The sequence below is a fragment of the Psittacula echo genome, assembly GCF_963264785.1.
Source record: "Psittacula echo genome assembly, chromosome: 11".
Lineage (NCBI taxonomy): Eukaryota > Metazoa > Chordata > Aves > Psittaciformes > Psittacidae > Psittacula > Psittacula echo.
This window is the reverse complement of record NC_137746.1, coordinates 13,800,573-13,823,315: the sequence shown is the minus strand read 5'-3', so window position 1 is coordinate 13,823,315 and position 22,743 is coordinate 13,800,573. Positions and strand designations below refer to the sequence as shown.

At 48.5% G+C, this 22,743-nt stretch overlaps 1 protein-coding gene across 1 annotated transcript in view; it reads left to right on the top strand.

The window, feature by feature from the left end:
• Positions 1-22,743, top strand: part of PSD2 (pleckstrin and Sec7 domain containing 2) — a gene marked incomplete at both ends in the record, with an annotated part of 32,906 nt that overhangs the window by 4,744 nt on the left and 5,419 nt on the right. The window contains 8 exons of the mRNA XM_080626927.1: positions 783-977; positions 2,637-2,717; positions 3,251-3,363; positions 5,202-5,260; positions 12,622-12,711; positions 13,430-13,473; positions 16,551-16,741; positions 17,860-17,930. Coding sequence (XP_080483053.1) covers positions 783-977; positions 2,637-2,717; positions 3,251-3,363; positions 5,202-5,260; positions 12,622-12,711; positions 13,430-13,473; positions 16,551-16,741; positions 17,860-17,930 — 844 coding nt within the window. The remainder of the gene's footprint in view (positions 1-782; positions 978-2,636; positions 2,718-3,250; positions 3,364-5,201; positions 5,261-12,621; positions 12,712-13,429; positions 13,474-16,550; positions 16,742-17,859; positions 17,931-22,743) is intronic.

Below are 22,743 nucleotides of genomic sequence, written 5' to 3'. Positions count from 1 at the left end.
ATACTTCATCCTCTGGACCAGCTCAGACCCAAACATTCATCCCTGGGAGGCAGCAGCTTATCTGCAGGGCACTTCCTTGCATGAGGAAGGTAGGTGATGAGTAGGCAGGTTATGAGAGAACAGGAGCTGGATGTCCAGCTACCTTATCAGCCTTCAGTGAGTCACACTGCCCAAAAATGTGTGAATAGGTGCCAGAACTGGCCTTGGGCAAGAAAATAAGTGGATGCATCCCCATCTACATGGTGCCAGTGGGGCTGCTCAGTATTTTGTCTGTGGGAACATCTGGCCACAACACCAACAAGCAGCTTGAAGAGGAGCAGTCCACCACTGACAGCAGCTCTGGTGCCAGTCCCAGACCTATGGCATGATTTGTATGAGGGCAGTTTCTCATCCTCAGCAAATAATCTGACCTGGAAAGCATATCATCTATCCCTAAGGTTACCTGAAAGTCCAGAGCTCTGAAAGAGCTTGGTATCCCTTTCCATACCAGTGGAGAGAGAGGAAGCTTAAAAAGGTGTTGGGGCTGCTTGTTCTGAATGGTTACATCCTTATTTCTCAGGGAGAAGTCACCTTCCCTTCAATTATTTTCTACAAATTTGAAATTAAATTGTACTGTTTCCTTTGACCTGCAATGAAGGGGTTTGTCCAATGCCAAATTCACAGATGTATTCATGTTCTTTCCTATTTTTTGGTTAGGACAAGAAGAATCAAAATGTGTTCTTTTCTGTGGGTTTCTTCAAGTCACTTTGCTGCTCCTTGAATTGTTTCTTGTTTCTGTGTAGCGACGCCAGCTTGAAAGATGCACTGTCAGACTCCGACTCTGACTTGGGCAGCACGGAGCAGCTTGACCAGGGCAGCACGGACACCTTGGCCAACGGCTGCAGGGCAGATAGCGAGGCTGCCAAGAGGCTGGCCAAACGCCTTTACAACCTTGAAGGGTTCAAGCGCTGCGATGTGGCACGCCAGCTCGGGAAGAAGTAAGTGGGGATGTGGTGGGGAAGGTCTGGGGGGCATTGGTCATGCTGGGAGGATGGAACAAAGCAGGAAGGGACTTGCAACTGTTGTTACGAGGGCTTGTTGGATGGAGGTGGGGCTGTTGGAGATCCTTCCAGTTGAAACTGGTCCAAACACAATGCCCTGGCAGTCTAAATCCTACAAGTTGCCTGTGTGTATTGGGCATCAAATGCCACAAGCTGCTGTCCACCAGAACCAAGGGCTTCCTGCATTGGGAAAGGGCCCAGCAAGACTGCCCCTAAAGCAATCCCCAGGCTGAAGGGTTTGGGATCCAGACCTGGATTGCACTGGGCTTCCTACCAGTCACTAAGTTTTTCATGTCTATACTCCAACGTCATCTGATCCAGTCTAAAGATGGCCTGAAGGGTTTGATGGAAAGCCAGGTACACACTGGGGTCCAAGCTGGTAGATTTGCCTGGGCAAGTGGGAGAGTTACAGAGATTTCTAAAAGACAGAGTAGCAGTAAGGAGTGTAGCAGTAACAGATTATTTTAGGATGCCAGTGGGTGTGAAGACACCAATCCCCATCATCCTTCTCCTGGATCACATATAATCTGTGTTGCTGGGGGTGGTTCTTTATGTCTTTGAAATGCCTCAGTCCTGTCCACATTAGCAGAACACAAGTGTCCCTCAGCAAATACCCAAGCTTTCAGTACCAAAGATCACCTGTGACTCCCAGCTTAGTCCTGGGGAAAAAAAGTCCATGAATGATCTTCTAGAGGCTCTTTGCATCACTGGCAGCATCCTTGTTCTCTTTTGCTGTGTTTCTGTAGCAGGTGCATTGCTGGTTGCTGCTGCCTCAGGTCTAACCTTCTCCTTTCAAATTTGACATCACAGCTTACTGTCATATATCATATAATATTTTCAATATTACATGTTATAGAATATGCTTAGCAATATGCTTTTCATTTTTTGGTGAGAAGGAAAAGAAATTGTATATGGCAAAGCCTGACCATAGTGAGATAATCTTCCATTTCTTGCCAGAATTCATTGATTATTATTGCACTTCCACTACCTGAATTGGCTTTAAAGCCAGCATGTCTCCAAGCATCCCCCAAAAACATGGCAGGGGAATGGTTTCTGGAGAAGCATTCAGCGATGAGCAGGATCTCAGCTGAGCTCTCCTGCTCCATTCCCAGCAGCATCCAACTGACATGTGAGCAGCGTGCTGGGTTGAGAGGGTGAGATAGGGGCTGATGTGGGGTGCAGAGCAGGAATACTGCAGTAGGAGGAGGGGACATGTCCAGCAGTGGGACAGGGCTAGTTAGGAGAGAAGGTGCCTGCCTAGCACAGCACATCCTTACGGCCTCCTTCTCCTGGCTGGTTTGGGGGGAGGCTGTGCCTGGCCAGCAGCATGGCAAAGGGATGCTGTGGGTACAGGCATCTCTCACTGTGAGCTGTCTGGGGCTGGCAGCTGTGATGCTAGGCTGTGGGCATGTCAGGGCCTTTTTGGAGATCTTCAGCAGCATTTCAAGCTAGGAGAAAGTCTCCCTGGGTCTGGGATTGCATCTGCAGCGTCTCACTGGGAACTTGGCTGGCCAGCAGGCAGCAATCTGCTGTTCCTCTTGTAAACAGTGTCTTCTTCCCTGATGAAAGGGCTGACTGCTCCCTCTTTAATTACAGTAACGAGTTTAGCAAGTTGGTGGCAGAGGAGTATCTCAGCTTCTTTGACTTCACTGGCCTGACCCTTGACAAAGCACTCAGGTGAGCTGGTCTCTGGTGCTGGGGTGGACAGAGCAGCATGGTGGGTTTCTCCTCCAGGCTTCCTGATGCAATGGAGGCTGTCCGTGTGATAGGAGCAGGGACTGGGGGAGCTCCAGGTTGTCATTTAATCTTTGCTTCGGTGTCACATTTGGCACAAGGTATTGCCACCAAAAGTGGGCTTCGACAGGAGGGCCCACAGCCTGCTTCCCCATGGTGGACAGCAGCTTTCCCAGGAAACCCATTCCATACAAAATCAGAGCAACTTCTTCCCTGGGAAGGGACAACCCATCCTGGTGCCATCAAGCCAGAGGCGGGTCAGATCTCAGCTGGCAGCATGTTTCCCTACACAGCCCAGAGCTGGCTCCATAGAAACCCTTTGTATTGTACCTGCAAGGGTCCAGGGGTGCAAAGGATTGGGGGGCATACAAAAGCCTTCCTAGCTGCTCTGAGGACCCCCTTTCCATCTGCCTTAGCATGGATGCCACCCAGCAGATTGATCCGTCACATTTTTAAGTATCCCTTTCTCTTTGCAGGACGTTCTTGAAAGCATTCCCACTGATGGGAGAGACACAGGAGCGGGAGCGGGTGCTCATCCATTTCTCCCGGCGGTACTGCCAGTGCAACCCAGAGGAGAGCACGTCCGAAGGTAGCCCTTTTCTTTCCTTGGCTCTAGTGCCCATTGCACTCACAGTGCATGTTTGTCACAGCTGGAGTGTGAAACCGTGCCAGGCCTGAGTAGCACCCATTGGTCAGGCGAGGCTGATCCCTCCCTGCTGATGCTCTTTGCACTGGTAGGGACTGGGGACAATGGGTGCTCTACAGACCCCCCAAGGGAGCCAGATCAGGATCTGATCCTTCAGGGTGTTTGGAGGGCAGTGACTGGTCAAGCAAAATGCAAGCTTTGCCATGTGGGTTAACATAAGTTACAAAGCTGGGGATGAAGCCGCACTATGGCAGTGGTTCAGAACTGAGTTAAACTCTCATATTGCATGGCCCTCAGTGAAGATGTCACTGCTACTGGTGGGGTCTGTTTTGAAAATATTACACTTCCAAATAGCACAAAACTACTAAGAATAAGGAAAAGTGGATCTGAAACACATCACTGCTGCTGCTGTTATGACCATTAACCTTTGCTGCATGTCATTAACCGGATACTGCAAAAGCAGGCACTAGATGCATGGTAACCTGACAAAGCTATTGCAGGTTCTTCCTTCAGGAAGCAGTTCCTTGTTGCCTCCAGCCTAAACTTGCAAAGGATGTTCTAGCAACAAGAAGTTTGAGCCACTGTGTATCATCCAGGTTTCTAAAGAATCACCTCTGGCTGTGATGGTCTATTGGCACAGAGACACGGAAGAGTCAGGACAGTTTTGTCTGGAGATGGTCAGGCAGCTGAAAAGGTTCTACAGCCCTCTAAGATATTTCGGGGTGTTGCTACATGGTTATTCAGTAACTCTTCCGCTGATGGAGATGTGGCTGTTGGAGCACCAAGGGTCTCTTCAGCCTTGCATGTTGAGATGCTGCAAACAAAAGTGGCAAAAGCTGAGTGGGGTGACTGGTTTCATTTCCAGAAAGTGATGTCTCGAGCACAATATTAATGCTTTGCTGTACTAGTGAATCCCAGACATGGAAGAACTATGTGGTTGTGTTGTGGCACTGAGCAGAGAGAAAAAGTGAATGAAACTGAGCCAAGCAGGAGTGAAAGAATAGCAGGTTTTGGGACACCAACTCCACCTTGGGGCCATGTGGGACATGATGTACCTGACCAAATTGATACAGTAAAGCCAAGTGAAGATGTCAGTCAGCCCAGAACCTCACACAGAGACTAAAATATACACACTGGGATTTTGTCTTAAGCGTAAAGCTGCTCTTTGTGAAAGTGAAGGAAGAATCTTTCTTAGGAAGTGATTCTCTTGAAGGGCAATGTCCATCACACCATCTCCCCAGGACAGTAAGCCCTCATAGAGAAATACATGATATTCCCATAAGAAACCCTTCCTCAGACCATGGTTCTTCCAAGAAAGGGAGAAGCTCATGTGCTCAGTTATCTTCATCCTGGGCTTGTGTGCTTTGTTGCCTTTAGCTGGCAGTGTTTAGAGCTTGGTGGCTGAACTGGAGAGGAACAGGCCATGGCTGGCTCTCTGTGGATGCACGTCTACCTCCACAAGAAGCAATCAGTGCTACTTTCCCATCCGGACCTGGGGGGAAGTCACAGCCTGACCCTTGGGCAGCAATTCACAGAGCAGCATGCACAAGGGAAATAAGCCAGGAGCATCATGTTGTGTCTGGCTTGGTTCAGTTGAGCAGCCCGTATGTGTGAGCACACCAACAACTATCTTATGCAGTTGAAGGACACAGGTATTCTTTAAGGTCCCCAGATGTAACAGTTACCCTTGGTTTAGCCACGGGTGGGCTGTCAAGACAGCAAACACCAAAATCGCACTGAAAGGGGGGTAATCCTTGTTATCTGACTGTTGTGTGTTTCAGATGGGATTCATACGCTCACTTGTGCCCTGATGCTGCTAAACACAGACCTTCATGGCCATGTAAGTAGCGCTTGAAGATTCCTCCTCTCCATTTTCCTTCCTGGTGTAGAGGTGTGTCCCCTTATGCAGGCTGTGCAAACCGAGATATTGTCAATACTCTGACAAGCTCCACATGGGGAGTTTTGGATGCCAGGTCCAGACATGGGGACAGTCACTCCACACTTAAGCCAAAGGCACATCTCCTGCTGACATAAACTATCTTATACAGGCACAGGCAATGCACCTTTCTTCCCAGGACCTGTTGCATGCATCAGCATGTAGGAGCTCTTAGGAGAGCTCTTAGGGAGAGCTCTTCACCACCAGTCCCTGTGAGGCTGGCAAACAGCAGCACCAGTCGTGCCGCAGTTTCTTGCAGTGCAAACACCAAAGCCCCCCTTCATCCCAGAAACTACTTCAAGGGAGAAAATGGCTTCTTACAGGTCTGGATTTGATCTTTTCTTCCCAAAACATGAAGTAAGTCTCAACTGTTCATTTTCCTTAAGACATAACAGCCAGCCACTGGAGAGTTTCGTGTCAGAGAGGCCTCTGAACAAAGGGCAGGATGAGCAGAGCTCAGTGCCCACAGGTATGGTTAGAGGACAGCAGAGCCTGTCAGAAGATCTCTCACCACCTTTTAGAGGCTCTTTCAGGGGCACAGGTTGTTTCTTTCCTAAAAGGTCAAGCAGGGTGTAGGGAATAGAGCAAAGCAGGAAGAGAACTGCAGGGGGAAGATGTGCCTGGGCAAAGGGGACAGCACTGGGACACTGTGTACCCTTAGAAGAATGTAAACCCCTCAGGTTGAGATAAGAGCAGTTTAATAACTGAAATATAGTGATAATAGAAATAATGCCAACAATAACAATACTGATAATAATAATGGGGAACAGCAGAAAATGAGGAGTGAAAATTCAGGAAGCTAACTGCAGGAGGGAGACTGTGAGCCTCAGGGGGCTCCTTCCCACGGGTAGAGGGGCTCATCAAGTCTCAGGTCACTGCGAAGTACCTTCTTTCATAGCCCCTCTGGGAGCTCTGACCTGGAGCCACAGACTCCCCGAAGTTACGTGAAGTTGGAGGAGGAATGGCAGTGGATGGGGTGGAGTGCACGTGTCTTTTTATTGCGCCTTGTGCATGTGAAACCCGCGCACCGTCTTTCTGCCCCACAAGCCCATGATTTCCAGGCTGTACTGTCAGTGTCCTCTTCTGCCTCCAGCTGGTAACAATTGGTTGTGCGTCTGCAGAGGCTTGCCCTGATTTTGCCAGATAAGGAGGGGACAGTAGGTCATAGCCCAGATCCTTTTTTGTATACTGGTTTACAATCACCTTTGACAGGAGCCTTCTGTGGGGGGTGAGAAGAAAACGCTACAGAAGTGCTCTTTGCCTATAATGGTGATGATGCAAAGGCCACCAGTTCCATACTTACAGTTTACCTGGAGGGACCCTCCCCATCATTAGAGCACAGACACAGCCTTCATGGCAGTGGCAGGGCTTTGACGCAGCAGTCAGTGAAGGGTATTACTGGTCCGTGCAAGAGCATCTTTTTCCAGATGTGCACTGTGGCCTGCACCAAGCTGGCTACAACTGCTGTGATCTCATCCTTTGGGGAGCTGACACCCTGTGACCAGTGGTACACTGGCCTCTGGGTGCATTCCCACCCACATAGCTGCCAGTGATGTGTCTAGGCAAACTGCCTCTGTATGCGGTGGGACATCTGTGGGGCTGGATCCTGGGAAGGTCTCACAAAGCAATCATCCTTCATCAGGAATGGTTGGAGCTGAGAAGATATTTTCAGCAAAGCACTTCCTGCAGCCTTGTGGCAGGAGGCAAAGCATGCAACTTGATTCCAAAATAATCTTATTTTGTCTAGATTTTTAATTGAAAAATCCCAAATATGTCTCTGGGAAGATAGAAATCATTGAAAAGTCCAAAAGCACCCCTAACCCTCAACTTCTAAAACCTCACCGTTTCTATTTTTCATAGACAAGCTGGCTCAGAGCCTGGTAAGAAGAAATGATCTCATGCTTAGGCAAAGGAAAAGCAGCTTTCTTTTGGGCAGGTGTAGAAATGCCTGAGTGTTTCTGTGAAAAGCCTTCTCTTTATTTTTTCCTCATGTATAATGTTAATTTCTTCTTCTCCTTCTCCTCCTTTTTTGTTTTCTTCCTTCTGCTCCTGGAACCTCTCTTTCTGCTCTTTAACCCTTTACCAGGTGGTAAGTGCAGTCATTCTAGTGTTTTGCTTTAAAGCACTGGCATTTGACTTATTTTTTTGTGTTAAAGAAAGACTTCTGTTTGTCTGGATCCCTCAGTGGTTGTGCAGTGTCCTTCACTACTTAGCAATCCATTAGCAGCTGATATGCATCACATGAACTTTTGTAAAGAAACCTCCATAAACTGCAGTGTACCTGGGATTGTGTCACTTGATCTCTCACACCTTTTTGTTAAAGATGCTGTCATGATATTGTACATCACTATTTATTTGATTTCCTAATTTGATATTGTGTGTGTGTCTCTGTTTTAGTGTGCATTGCCATGAAGTGGGAAATTCCTTTGGTTAGGAAAGGATGGTTGAGGTGTTTCTGTAAAGGGGCAGTTCCCTACAGCAGTGTCTTTAGAATGGGCTAGTTCACCATTCTAGCAACATTCAGTATATACTGAGTCCAGACTTAAAAGTGGTAAGACTGGCTTTAAAACACGATATTTCAAACATGATACCAGCCACACTAGAATATTACCTTAGAGCTGTTGATTTTCTACAGCAGGTAGACTCAAACACTGTGTCCAAACTGTCCAGAAAACTTACTGCCTTTAAATGACATTTTCATTTTCATACAGCCACCCAGAGTTGGTGTTTAAAAGCCAGCAGTTACCGCCAAACATTACAAGCCTTGTGGTATAATTCATGTTGTTGCAACTCTCTACCTTGTTCTGCTGGTGCTCTTTGAGCTCCAGGAGATGTTATGGCAAAGTAGGTGCTCCTCTGCTCCATCTCTGCCCCTTGGAGACAAAGCTTTGGGGTGTTTCTTTTTCAGCTGTCAGTGTTATTCCTCCTTGTTCAGAACTGCTGGCCATGGAAGGACTGTGACAGATCAACACCAAGGCATCACCAGCACTTGTGGTTGTGTTTTGGTACTTCAAGAAAGCCCAGCTTGTGGAGTCACTTTGTAATGTGACGAGCTTTAGCATCTGTTCCAAAGCAGGCCAGCAGCTCTCATAGCCAGTAAACAAAGCCTGAGCTGGGATCCCTGACAGCTCCTAACTCTACATGTCCATTCCTATTAATCTTACAAACCCTCTCATATTGTCCTTAAGCCAAGCATATGGTTTGGTGTTAGCACTGCTGTGTAAATAGCATTTGGACAGCTGAAGAGCCTTGAGAAGCAAGCAATGGCTTGCATATTCTTCAGAGTGACAGCAGTCTGCCCACAGCAGCTTTGCCTGGCTGAGGGGCCATTGGTACCTCAAGTTTGCAGGTTTGTTCCCTACAGCTGGGTAGTTCCTTTCCTGCAGCCTAGATCACATCTACTACCAGATCCGTTGGTCCAGTCATGCCAATGACTATCACTTCATGCTGGTGCATAAATGTAGTTGTAGGCTATTTTCTCCTGAAGATTAGTATTTGGGAGAGATCAGAAGAACCCGGGTAAAAGCAGGGCTTCCTAGGGGCAAGATGTTCGTGCTGGGGAGCTCAGAGGAGATGTGCGCTTTGCAGCTGAGCTGTTTGATGCCTGGGGCCTCCAGTCAAGAAGCTCAAGTGGTTCAACACCTCACAGAGGGGATGCTGGGGAGAGCACCCCAGATAGCCACCCTTCACATGCTCTGGGCCCCAGGAGAGCTCCTCCTCGGGCTTTCACATGGTACCTGCTTTTCCCATTGAGCACCCAGCTCCATGCTCACATGCCCAGCCTCCTAATGCTGGGACTTGGCAACAGCCAAGGAATGCCAGGCTACTGCCCAGAGTCTTCTGGAGGTGGACAGAGCCATCCTGCACACTTCAGGAGATGCTCTGCAATCATCTTGGGTGAGTCAGTGCAGCTGCTGAGGCTCAGAGGAGGCAAAAACCCCAGGAAATGTAAACAGGGGAGTTACACTGGGTAGAAATAGGGATGGCAGGATCAGCCCTCTCTATCCGCCATCAGATCAATCTCGTCCTTCCTAATTTATTCTAATGCACTGTAACGGCTGTCATACACCTTATCTCTGCATCTCTTCATTCTCATACACTCTCTGTGTTCATTCACCTCTGTCCATCCATTCCCGTGCTCTGCCTACCCATTTATCTAACTATCCATTCCTTCTCATCTATTTAATCCACTGTTCACTCACTTGCTTTCCATCCAGGCACACCATGGTGCCAGCTGATTGTCTGATAGTGATTTCTCATGCTTTGCTGTATGGCCTGGAGCAAGATGGGATGAAGTTCTTTTCTGCCAGGGGGGACATATCAGGAATAGCAGCTCTGTGTGGCTGTGAAGCAGCCTCACTGGCTTTTTCTATTGCTGGTAAGTGACTGATGCACCAGAAATTAAGCAAAGTATCTCTATCTGTGTGGCTGGCCATAAATGAAGGTGCATCTCCCTACCCAGAGGCCCCAGTTCAGCAGGGAACAGAGAACATCTGAACTCTGAGCTTTGAGGTGTGCAGATACATTCCCCTGAAGGTTATGTCCACATGTGATGATCTTGCTGAATCAGCAAGATGACCAACGGTCTAACAAGGCACCCTCCTGCGCCCTCAGAGTGCCCCTTTCCAGAGTTGTTCATGGGTTTCCCTGTACTTGCTAAACACTGAGTGAAAGCTCAGGCAGTGCCTGGTTCCTGAGTCACTCATGATCCCAGAACTATTTCATTGCAAGTGTTGGTCAAGTGAAGCTGCGGTGTGTTCTGCAGTGCTTCTTTGTTTTCTGTGTTCAGATGGTGTTGATTTGGAGGCATTTGCAGGGCTTTGTATTTGCGTGGCTGGCTGCAGCCCATTCCTCAAAGCAGAAAGCTGAAGTATTAAAATATTGTTGATTTGAAGTTGCACTTCATCTGAGCCACCCCAGCATCCTGTTATCAATCCTATTGACAGCCAGCCTGAATCCTGCCTCTGACTCTGCGGTGTTTGACAACCTTGTCCAACAAGCTGATACACAGTATTAGCATCCTTGCTGGAGCTTTCTCATCACCTCTTCTGGTTGTCAGACAAGGGGCGTGTTTTTGTCCTTCTCAATTGCTCACCAATTAGCCACTTCTCCACAGTGTGGCTGCTGTCTCAGTTTGAGCTTGGATATCTTCTTGGGCAAGAGAAGGAGACAGATCACAGGATAAAAAAGAAGCCATCCCTTAGGATTAATATATACCCTGGATGCAATGTGTGAGAAATGCAAGAACGGGCCTCATGGCTGGTAACTTGTGCCACTCTATCTTGCTGTATCCACTCATTCCTAAAATGCGTTGGCCTCTGCATTCATTGTTGGCTCACTGCAGAAGGATCTCTGCAGGCAGGAAGACCTGTGCTGTGTGCTCTGCTCTCCTGCCTCCAGGCAGGGGTAGAAGTAGTCACCTTCTCTCTGTGCAAAGTAATGTGGTGCCTCAAGGTCCCATACCCATATCCCGTACCTACCTGACCTCCAAACTCCTGCCCTCGTGGAAAGCTCATTACTGCATTTTGTGCCTGCTCTCTCACCCTCCTTCCTTCCTCCATGTGCATTGTGCTGCTGGCTTTCTTTCTGTTATTTACTGGCCATCACGTACACAAATCTATCTTCCTTCTGCTGAAAACACAGCATGTCTGCAGGTTTCCCTGCAGCTCTCTGAGCTGGCAGTAGTCTCTAGCTATGGGGTGCAGTTATGGGCATCAGCCATGGGGCTCCCCTGTGAGAAAACAGGGACAGCTGTGTCTTGATTTCTGCTGCACCATGTCCCCAGGCACTGCAGGTCTGTAGCAGTGCATTATTCCTCTTTTCCCTTCTCTCTCAAGGGTGCCAGCTCATCCAGAGCTAGCACTGACAGGAGGCATAATTATGAGACAGAGGTGCTCAGATGCAGCGCTGGCTCCCTGTGTAGCCAGAGTGTGTCTGCACGCACAGATTGGCAGGGGGAGGTGGGGGCACACATATTGTGGGCTAATCCCAAGGCCTCACTCTTTGCTGATGCTTTCTCTTGGGGAGAAGCCTCCAGGTGAGCTGTTGTGCATGTTTGTGGGCAGGGGCTTCTGGTGTCAGTCTCTTTCAAGAGGTCATTTCCTTGCACATAGGACACATCTTGGCATGTCCTAAATGATCTGCTGCAGCTTCATCCCCTTCTAGTGACTCAGTGAGGTCCTTCTTCCTCACTGAATCCCTGAGCAGGGTCCTGGCTCTGTTGTTCTTGGCCATCCTCCCAGGTCCTCCTGGATGGGCATCCTGTCAATACCTTGGTGCAAAGCCCACTCAGTGTCAGGATCCTCTTAGGACTGCTCATGCTGTCTTCTCACTAACTCCAATGTCCACTTCATGTGCTGTCACCACAGGGTCTGTCCTTGGGGACCTCAGGGTGTGAAGGCTGCAATATGATAAGGATACACCTATCTTTCCTTTGTGGTATCAGACTCCCTTACAATTCCCACTGACTCCTCCACACCTCTGCTAAAGTCCTTTGGAGAGGTATGAGTTCAGGAGGAGGCTTGGAAAAAGGCTGTCTCCAGCCCTTGGCCCTTGCAGGCTGACAAAGTGACTCCCCTGGCTATGCTCAGGGGTTTGGGAAGACAGATGACACAGACTGATAGCAGGGGTGCCAGATGACCTGGCAGCATCAGCAACCAAATAGTCATGGGATTAGTTAGTGATGGGTGGGTTCCAGGTTGTGAGTTTCTCCCAGTGTATGTGTATTGCCCTCACATGCCACAGCACTCAGATTCACACAGTACCAGTAGCTGGATCATCTATTTTCGTAGTGACTATCAGTAGTTTCTATGAAAGACAAGTCATTGCCCAATGCTGCGTGTCTTCAGATGCTCACACTGCAGGCTCATGCAATTCCTCACGTGGCAGGCTTGGACGCCCATCAGGCATTGCAGTTTCAAGGCAGTCTGAGTGTTTGGTTTGAGTTTTGAGACACACAGACTGTGTCAGGACTAATCTGGAGACCAAGCTGAGATCGCTTAGGAAGTTTGAAGCGAAAGCTGGAGAGGTTATTTTCATCTTTTTCATCTTCACCATTGACAAAGAGGTCATTTGAAATGTCTGGTGTTGGCATTAACAAATAAAACAAAGAGCCCAATAGAAAATCAGAGTAGCAGACCTTTCAGCTTTGAGCTCCTGGGGCAAACCCAGACATCACCACTACATACATAACTGCTCCTTGACAGGCAGTCTCGTTAAAGTCATACCTCTGCAGAAGTTTAATGAGCTGCTTCTTTGTCTTACAGAATATTGGCAAGAAGATGTCGTGTCAACAGTTCATAGCAAACCTGGATGGGCTGAATGATGGGAAAGACTTTGCAAAGGATTTGCTGAAGGTAACGTGATATAAATAGACAGTGGGATGTTGTCATTGTTACTGTAGTGCCACCTAGTCCTGCTGGGACACTGGGACACTGAGCCCTTGAATCAGCATTTTCCAGTGCACACCTGCTCCATTAAAAGAATGTAACCCACGTGGATAGCTTTGCCAAGCAGTGAGCCATCAGACCTCTGTTCCCTGGTGGTCTTTTATCCAGATTTGTGGCATATCTGCCCTTAGAACGTGCCAGGGTCCCTCTTCCCCATGGTAGCTCTGTGATGCACCAGACCATGCACAGTACTAGGTACCCCCCCCCCCCCAATATGACCATCTGGCACTGATACTTTTCTCTGTCCCTTTCCCCTAACTAAGACATTGGAGGTGTCTGGGCACACCCCGGAGTCTTCTACCATGCTTGTGTAGGCCAGGATTCACTAAGGAATAGATGCAGCACCCAGAATTAGTCCAAAATATCATGTACAAGCCTCTAAGCTGGGCTGGCTGTCAGACCCCTCTGCTGCTGATGTGTGCAGCCCAATACCTAGCATGGCACACAGACAAAAATGGGTCTAGCAGGACAGCAGTTGTGCTGCTCACTGGTGAATACTTCTCCAGGACAGTTCAGCAAGGAAAATATCTCTCCAAGAACACAAACAGGGTGTGGAGGAGATGGTCTCCACAACCCAGACATGTTTTCTATGAGAGACACAGCTAACACCATGTTTTTGTTTCAGACACTATATAACTCCATCAAGAATGAGAAGCTGGAGTGGGCCATGTAAGTATATGTTAAGCATTTGAGAGATAGTGTGTCTTTCAAAGTAGCTGACAGGTTTTGAGTCATGGTTTTAGCCCCAGAAGCTCCCGGAACATTTCCAAGCCTATAAACACTGATGTCCCTCCTGTAGGTAAGCTAGGTTTATTTATGGCTTAGACACAAAGCAGACGAGGAGGCTGGTGGCAGTCTGTGGACACAGAGTCCACAGGCATGATCTAAATGAAGGGAATGCCCTCTTTGTTTACTATTACACCTATGAATGCAGGTCCCCCCTTCAGGTGCTTTAGAGGTCTTTACACAAGGAGCTTGAGATCTGGTGTTCTTTTGGTCACTGAGACTTTCCATCTCTTCCATTTATGTTCTTTTGGAAATAGTATCAGCGAATCACTCAGGCAGGAAGAGACCTTGTGAGATCTCCAGTCCAGCTTCCTCTTCAAAATATGGTCAACATTGAATTAAGACCAGGATGCTAGGGGCTTTGTTCAGTTTGATCCTGAAAACGCCCAAGGATAGAGAACCTCAACTGAACTCTCTCCACCTTGTTGGTGCCCTTTCCTGTACTGTGCGCCCAATACTGTTTGCTGTGTCAAGATGCGATGAGTGCATGGTAGAGGAGGATCACTTCTCTTCGCCTCCTCACAGTGCCGCTGTTACACAGCTGACTGACTGCTCCTGTTCGTCCCGCTGTTCACCCGGAGCCTGAGGGCTGTTTCTGCAGTCAGCCAGCCCCATCTGATCCTTCTGCAGGACCTCTCCACCCCTGTGCCGTACTGGCGTGCTGCATGTAGTGAGGCTCTTGTCCCTCTGGGTGGTGGCTCCATACCTCTTACTTTTATGTTGTCCACACACTCAATGAGATGCGCTGTCTGCTCCTCCATATCATCATTTGTTACCCTGAAACAAGTTTAGGAACAGCTAGCACGATGGCCTCTATGAGAGGTTCACACAGCATCTTTCTCTGCCTTGCTTCCCCTGCTCTGCTACACATCCCCTGCTAGAGCAAAGGGCAGGACCCCCAGAAAGGAGTGCACTGTGCTCCCAGCCCAGATGCCTCCCCACCACTGCCATGGGGAAGCCCATGACAGACCTGGGGCTTCAAGCTAACACTGTGAACATCTTCCCTCTCCTCTCCTCCCTAGCCTCAGACCACTCTGTGTACAGAGGGTCATGGGACTGAGGAGGACCTTCTAGGCCATTAGCTCCATCACCTGCTCTTCTCACTGTTCTGGCCAGAAAAGTGGTTTGATGCTGCCTCCCTCCCCAGCATACCTCTGCTTTGCAGAGCAGGAGCCTCCACTGCCACCCATGCCCTGATGGCAGCAGTGATCGCTGTGGGCTGGTGTCTCCTTTGGGAGGGGCACAGCCAGCAGCGTCCCCGGAGGGGCAGTGGTTTCTTAGCAGGTGACATAGCACCAGTTTCAGTTCAGAAAGGTCATCTTGCGTGGCATCTGTGCGAGAGGAAAGCAGCGGTGCCAGCGCTGCAGCAGCGGCAGGGTCGGCTGGTGGACGTGGTCACGAGAGGGAGCTCTGCAGCTCCACAGAAGATGCTGGTGGGATGGTTTATGTAAGGGGAGTTCAGCAGAAGTGCATCTGCTCGCTGGATGCAGGCAGTGGTTACACAACACCTGCCAGCACACGCTGCATGGCTGGGCATGTCCGAGGGGTGTCAGCATCGCGGGATCCCACTGCAGCGCTGCAGCTCCACTCAGCAGCATCTGCCCCACTCCTGCCCTCCTCTACCCACCCTGCTTTTATCCTTCCACCCCATCATTTACCCCACACCAGCCTGGGACCTGCCTTGCTGCAGGGTGTCCTGCTTGGTTGCAGATGGACAGGATGCAACATGAGAGACCACTCAGCTCCTTTGCTGTGGGACAGATGCTCCTGGAAGTGGGTACCTGGTTTTCTTTCAGAGACGTGGCACTGAGTTGTAACTTTGCACGGGCAATACCCTCATCTCCCTGTTTCCCTCTGTCTTCTGTCCTTGTCATCACAGGGAATGAAATGCCCTTGCTTGCAAAACCCAATCAGACAGGCAGGTATATGGCCATCATCCCAGCAGAAAGCCTGAGCTCAGAGGGGTCCCTCTGGTGCAGCTCAGAGAGCTGAGCCCCACTAAATCCCTACCCAGGCAGGGTGCCTGGATTCTGCCTAAGCGGCAGGGCTCCTGTGGGTGCTGAGGGCTGAGAAATCATCCTTCTCTTCATCCCAGATAGTGGATTCATTCCCTCAGCTGAGGTTTGGTCCCAATCTAATCTGCAACCCAAGTTTGCAGATACCATTTAGACACTGACATGTATCACACAGAACAGAAATTCCCTGCTTGCTCTCCCTCCTTAGTGTCCCAGTGACACTGGAAAATATCACTTCCCATACAAATTCTAGTTTCTAAGCACCAGAGTAGATTTTACTTCAAACAGGCGTGGTGGAGTCACTGGACACTTCCCTAAGCTGCTCGGCCCATGCTATCCAGGGTCCAGGACCAGGATATCCGTGAGGAGAAGCAGGTTTTATGGCAATGACCAGTATTTCATGCTCTCTGCTGGCTCACGCTGAGGACACAAATGGGGAGCTGATGTATAATCCGTTCCAGGGTTTGTGGGTTTTTGGTCTAGTGATCCATCTCCCTAATGTCTGCAGGCATTTTGTTCCTCAGAGATGCAGAGGACATCCCTCAAGCTCCTTCAATATCTAGGATGCCCCAGGGGCTGCCTCTCAGGGCTGAGAAAACCCAGTGACAGCTAATCTTCAGCAAAAGACCTCTCATTTTATGAGACTGTCCCTGTGGGATGCTTGCAGTCCTCAGCAATGGTGTGTCTGCAGTTTCCTGGTGTTTGGACAAGCACCCGTTCCCTCACCTGCTTTGAGTAGCCTCACTAGGACAGGTACCTGCCACCTGTTCTCATGTCCTGATCACCACCATTGGCACACTGAGTGCTACAGTCCCTCTATCTCTATCTTATTTCTCTGACCAGACTTGTAATAAAGAGTTCTCTTTAAAACCAAATCAGATGGGACAGACTGTGACCTGACCAGCGTGTCCTTCACTCAATCTGTTCTCTGACTTTGTTTCCAAGCGATGAGGACGAGTTGAGGAAGTCGCTGTCGGAGCTGGTAGATGACAAATTCGGAGCCAGCGCCAAGAAAGTGACCAGGATTGTTGACAGCAGCAACCCCTTCCTGGACATCCCCCAAGCGCTGAACGCAGTCACCTACAAGCATGGTGTCCTCACGCGGAAAACCCATGCAGACATGGATGGGAAGAGAAGTACGTGTTAATGGGACAGGAGGAGATGTGCCCCAGGCAGTAGCAAAGCCTTGCCCTAGCTTCTTCCCTGGCTCTCCTGCATCTCCTCACCACTTCCCGGGAACACATGAGAGATCCCCACATCCATGAGTGCCAAGGCAGAGGGACAGGAGGGTCTCCTGAGGCATTTGTAGACATGTTTTCAGGAGACCTCAGTCTTCCAAAGTACCTAACTGTGCCTGTCCCACACAGGTAGACCTAGTCTTCCATCCTGCTCATGGGCATAACCCTGAATCTCACATTCTAAGCTGGTTCCACAGCAGTTGCCCATCTCAACCCCAGCTGTTGGTCTGGTTTTTGAAGCTTTGCTTCTGTCCATATCCTGCCATGTGCTGGGAACAGCTGCTGTGTGCTGCCTGGGCAGCGGGATGCATCACAGCTCTGCTGACAGCATATGGAATGACAGGAAAGGTAAAGGAAAATATATTTGGGAACTGAGCAGAGATTAATAAAACCTTAAATAACCCCTTTAGCTGACGATATGATTGGCCCAGTCACTGCAGTCTTGAGTAGAGATTACCACCAAAGACCTCCCTTGCTTCCACCACTTTCTTAATAGCCCATGCTTGGGGGGTCAGCTGTCTTGTGGTGGTGTAGATGGTTCCCCTCCCCTCCTGTCCCTCTCCAGCTTCCAACTTTTTGTCCCTAAGTCCATCAAGACAACTGGTGGTAATGCTCCTTGTCAGTAGAAGAGAAGCTGCCTTGTCCAGGCTATATCTGCCTAACTTACCTGAAGCAGGAGAGCTCAAGGAATGTCTCTGCTCCTCAAGCACTTAATCCAAGGAACATGAACCTGGGTTTGGAGGAGCAGAGGCTTCCTGCACATGTCCACTGTGCTCATCTCAGTTTTTGATCTGCTTGTGTTCCTGCTGGAAGGCTGCATATCCCAGCCCATGTCTCTCAACCATCTGTCCCTGGAGACAAGCAACTCATAATCAATAGCTTGGAGGTACATAATGTGTGGGCATCAATGCGTGCCGGTGGTGGGTCAGGAGAAAGGTTTGTTTTGCCAGAAATGTGGAGGTCAAACAGCACTGGCAGAGGCAGGCATGTATAATTCAATGTTCTTCCTATTTTAGCTCCCAGAGGAAGAAGAGGCTGGAAGAAATTTTATGCTGTGCTTAAAGGGACCGTCCTTTATTTACAAAAGGTAACTGTGGTGGACTATCCCATTTGATATTTCATGCTGTCTCCAAAGCAGTCATACTGTCCTAAAAAGGAGACCCACAGATGCAGGTAGAGGTGAATCCATGTCCTAATGCATGCATGGGCATCTACAGAGTTACTGCAGAGACCAGTATACTGAACTGGAGGGTCCTGTCGCCTTTGGTGGTGGTATTCACGTGGTTATTCACAGCCTCAGAAGAGGACAATACAGGAATAAGTGTGCAAGAGGGAACACTGAAGCAAGATTTCTGCAGAAATGTCCAAGCAAGTAGGAGTTGTTGGGGAGGATGAATGAACAGATGGTATAGGGAGTTGGTGAAATAAGGTGAGACACGCAATAGGAAGCTGAAGAGGCGAAGCATCAGACCAGTCTTATCCTGCCTATTGTTTTATTTGCTGGCACAGATCTGATTATGAGCAGCTTCGCTGAGTCTGGTATAGACCATGCTAAAAGTTTATCTTTTCCATCAAGACCTTGCTGAACTGGGTCCATCCATGGGTTGCCAAGTGACACTTTCTCCCTCTCTTCATCTCTGTTCATTCTGTAGCAGCCTCTAGTCAATGCAAGTATAAATCTTAGGTCCTCACTGGAGTCAAAATCACCATGGAAGAGCTTCCTTGTGTGCTATAGCATTCCTATCTCCACCTTTTGAGACACTTGGATGCTAGGAGGATTTACATGGGTAGTCTTCTTTTCTGTGGGAAAATCCAAGAAGCTTGGATAGGGGCTCACTTGAATGTCAGTGTGAGCCAGCCAGGGATGCCAAATGTCTGTTCATCATGCATGGCATAACCCACTGAACTAAGACTGAACTACCTTAGTAGGTAGCTCATGCTATGCAGTAACCCATTGAACTCACCTTGCTGGAACAGCACTCCCTGTGGGTAGATGTTCCTAGGCATTGCAGCATTATCTCCAGAGCAATAAGAGTAAACAAACATTGGATTATATAAGGAAGGCAGAAAGATCCTCAGGGCAGCATGGAATTATGACTCAGAGCTTGTAGCACACCCCAGTGGTTCTCATGTTTTGCCAGATCCTATGGCACATGTCACAAAGCCAACAGACGTCTGGCAGCAGCCAGTTGTAATTTACAGTATGGGTTGCTCTTAGCCAAGTGGTGTTTTTACAGCCTTGCCACTGTCTCCTGCAGCTGGGGGAAGCTGCAGCATACAGGAGAGCCCAGATTTTCTCCATCTCTTAAAGCATGGCATTCTTCAAGTCAGTAACACTCTTCTTACATCTCAGTCTCTTGTCTTGTTACAAGCTTCCACATGGAGTCCACCAAAGAGGTCCTCATTCTGACCATGAGGATTTACCATCAACAACATTTTACGGCAGTTTTTCGGGGAGGGAGGGAACAGGGGGAGTTAATGCAATTTCATCAAAATCAGAGGAACCATTTAGACCTAAATGAATTTTTCACCAAGGCCCATGTCTCTTGGGATGAGTCTGTTGAGGGGGTATATTCAGAATGAAATACACTTTCAGGACAGGATTTTCTTCCCATGCTGTTTACTTCAGTTTACTGAAGGTTTTCTTGACTGCTTGGACAGCAGGAGAAGGAGCCATGAAGCCAACACTGAGTGTCATTGTTGCTGAGGGGGCAGAGGGGTTGGGTTTTCTTTGCTGTGCAAGGCTAGGGGCGTGACCATCCAGACTGTTGTATTAACACAGTTCCTTATGTTAGTGCTAGGTTTAAAATTTAAAAAGAGAGTGAGGATGAGACTGACATGTCAGTTAGAAGACCATTGTTCTTATCTAGATGACCTTCGGGTTAAGAGATTGAGGGCTTTCTTGATTGAGGGCAAGGACTCAAGAAGCAGAACACATGAGATATGGCTGGATTATGAAACTGTCTGACAAATAACAGCCGTGACTGATATGTAATCAGCGGGAGACACCAGAATTGTCAAGGGTGCCCCAAGGAAGTACAATTTGGAACAACAAAAATTAACCTGATGAATGTTTGAAAAAAGATTTGGGCAAAGAGGGATTTCTTAGTCTTGAGATGCTGCCAGACTATATGGCCCCCTTCAAAGGGTTCCTTGGGCTGGGCTGTAGACACTGTCTATCAGGCTTGCAGAGACAGGGAAGAAGCATGAGACCATGAAGACAAAGTCCTTGCGCTGCCACTTCCAAGCATTCCCAGCACCACAAGAGGATGTTAAACATCCACCTGCCCTGTGGATTTTTATTGCTATTTCTTGCCTATGGGGTGGTTTGCAGAACAAAAGAGTTACACAATGTGGGAAGGAGAAGTGTGCCAGCCTCCCAAGCTCTCAGTGGAAGATGCTTGCAAATAAATATGAGTAGAAGACGGCTTTATCACAAATCACTGGGAAAAGCTTTCCTGATGTGAAGATAGAGGAGAAAGTACCTGCTTCCAGACCCACCTGATGCCATGGAGCACAGGTTCAGCCTGATTCCAGTTTTTCGCTCTGACCAAACTAAGGATCTAGGCTTTAACAGGAAATTCCCAAAAGTTTAGTAGGAAGCTCTTCTCAGTTTGGTTTTGGGGAGCAAGCTGAGTAGAAATAAGAGTAAGAGAGAGAGGAAGAAGGGCCTGGGGTGATAGATGTATAGAAGGAAGGAATAGGCAGATGCAAAGAGAGGTGGACACCAAATAGGCAGAAGAGTGGGTGGGTGGACAGGTCTAAGTTTGTTTGAAGCAATTCGGGCAGCAGCCATAAACCTGCTGATGGAGCAATGTCACATGTCACTGACAGTGTTAATTGCTGGATTAGCATGTTCTAGCATAGTCTGTTGAAGCAATTACTTGATCCCCTAAAGGGATGCAGCACAATCTGGGGGAAGAAATGCAGGGAGCAGGGCACACCTCTCCTGTGCTCTAATCTGCTCTGGGCACTGACTCACTCCATGGCCTTTGGCAACTTACTTCACCTTTGTGAAATGGGGATAATAACCCTTAATCACCACACATAGAGGGGTATTGAGAGGCATGATGGAGAGCTATAAAGCATGAAGTGCTTTTATATGGAAGTACTGGAAAGGGTGCAGGTCTTCCAGCCCCAGACCATGAAGGAGTTCCCACTGCCGCCCCGAGCCACAGATGCTGTCTCATGCAGGCAGGCCCTTGACATGGTAGTGCTACTTCGAGAGCCAATTTCATGACCAGACTGAAAAGGGCACAGTGGTTGGTTTTCCTCATTACATGGTTTAAGGTGGTAGATGTGAGCTGAAGAAAAGGAAAATGAGGAAAACCCACTCACAAGCCAGAGCATGAGAAATCTCTGTAATTCCATGTGTATATTCCAATCACTGCCCAGGGCTAGTGTTGAGTAGTGCTGAGTACAGAGGAGAGGGCAGCAGGACCAAGACACTGGGCTCTCTCGCCCCATCCAGGTTCCCTATGGAGGCAGGCACGAAAGATAGGCACATTTTCTTGACCAAACAAGTTTTAAGCTGGGGAATTCATATTAGTTATGAATCTCGTACTACTCACTCGCGGGAGTGGGCAACAGGGGAGAGCTGGCATAAGAAAAGTGAACTGAAGACACCATGGAGGACTGCCATGGCAGAAAGTAATCCCAGGCAAGGGGGTGGTTATGCATGTTTAAGCAGAGCCTTTGTGAAGGCAGGAGAGGCACATGAATGCAGTCTGTCTACAGCATCAACATTAAAAACTGAAAGAGAATGAGATTAATTTAGAGGGATTCCGAAACAAAGCTTCCACATCTGGGCTCAATTCCTGCATAAGATATCACCAAAACAGACCCTGAAAATTGTTGCATCTATGGGGAAATAAACATGTCACCATTCAAGGGCTGGGGGCTAAAGGTAACTGGAATGGTGTGGCACAGCATACCTTGCCCATTTCCTAGTGAGAAGTATCTGTGTGAACAGTGCAGGACATGTAAGAGAGAAATTCAACATCCCTGTGATACCAAGTTAACTTCTTTGCCAGGAATTCTATGGCAGGATAATAACACCAAGAAAAAGGTGAGAGTGAGGTTAGCGGTACTATAGCGTGGACAAGACATTGCCTGAAGTTACTCCAAATGTGATACTGCCTGTGTTTTAGTGTGAATTGGTTTATTTGAGATTTAATCCCTTCACTGAAAGCGTCTGAGTTACTGTTATGGTTTTGGACATGTCTCTTCCTCAGCAGCAGTTTGTGCATGCACTTAAACTGACATCAAAGCCCAGAAAGGGAGTGAGCAAAATGTAGAGAAGCTGCTCGAGGCTTTGGAGCAGAGCTGACATGCTTTGCTGGAGGCCATGGGATTATTCTCCAGGGAAAGGCTACATCGTGGAGCCTACACTATGGTGTCAGTGCTGAGTACGGTGGTGGGCTCTAGCTGTGTGTGTGAGGCACTGTGCAGCGTTGGAGCTGTGCGTGGAGGGTACCTGTTTAAGAGCACAGAGAGGTCTCCCAGCAGCAACAGCCATACATAGAATTACAGCTATTGCAGCACAGGCATTAAGTGCATAAGTGAGCCTCCAGCATCATGTCCTCCTGCAAACACAGCCTGTTTCCACCAGCAGGGAGGCAGAAGTCAGAAAAACCTGCTTGATTCAGCTTTATGCTGGTTTACTAGGCCAAGTGTTAGAAAAAAGAAGATTTGGCTTTTACTTACATCTACATTGATGTCTCTGAGCCTGTAATCAGTAAAGGCAATACATGATGATACCATTCGAGATGAAGATCTGCATTAGTCAAACCAGTTGGCAGTGGTGGCAGTTTCTCCTTGTCGCATGCCATTAAGCCTAGCAATTTGCACTTGTATTTTCGGAAAGCTTATCTTGAAATGAGAGATCATGGGTATCACAG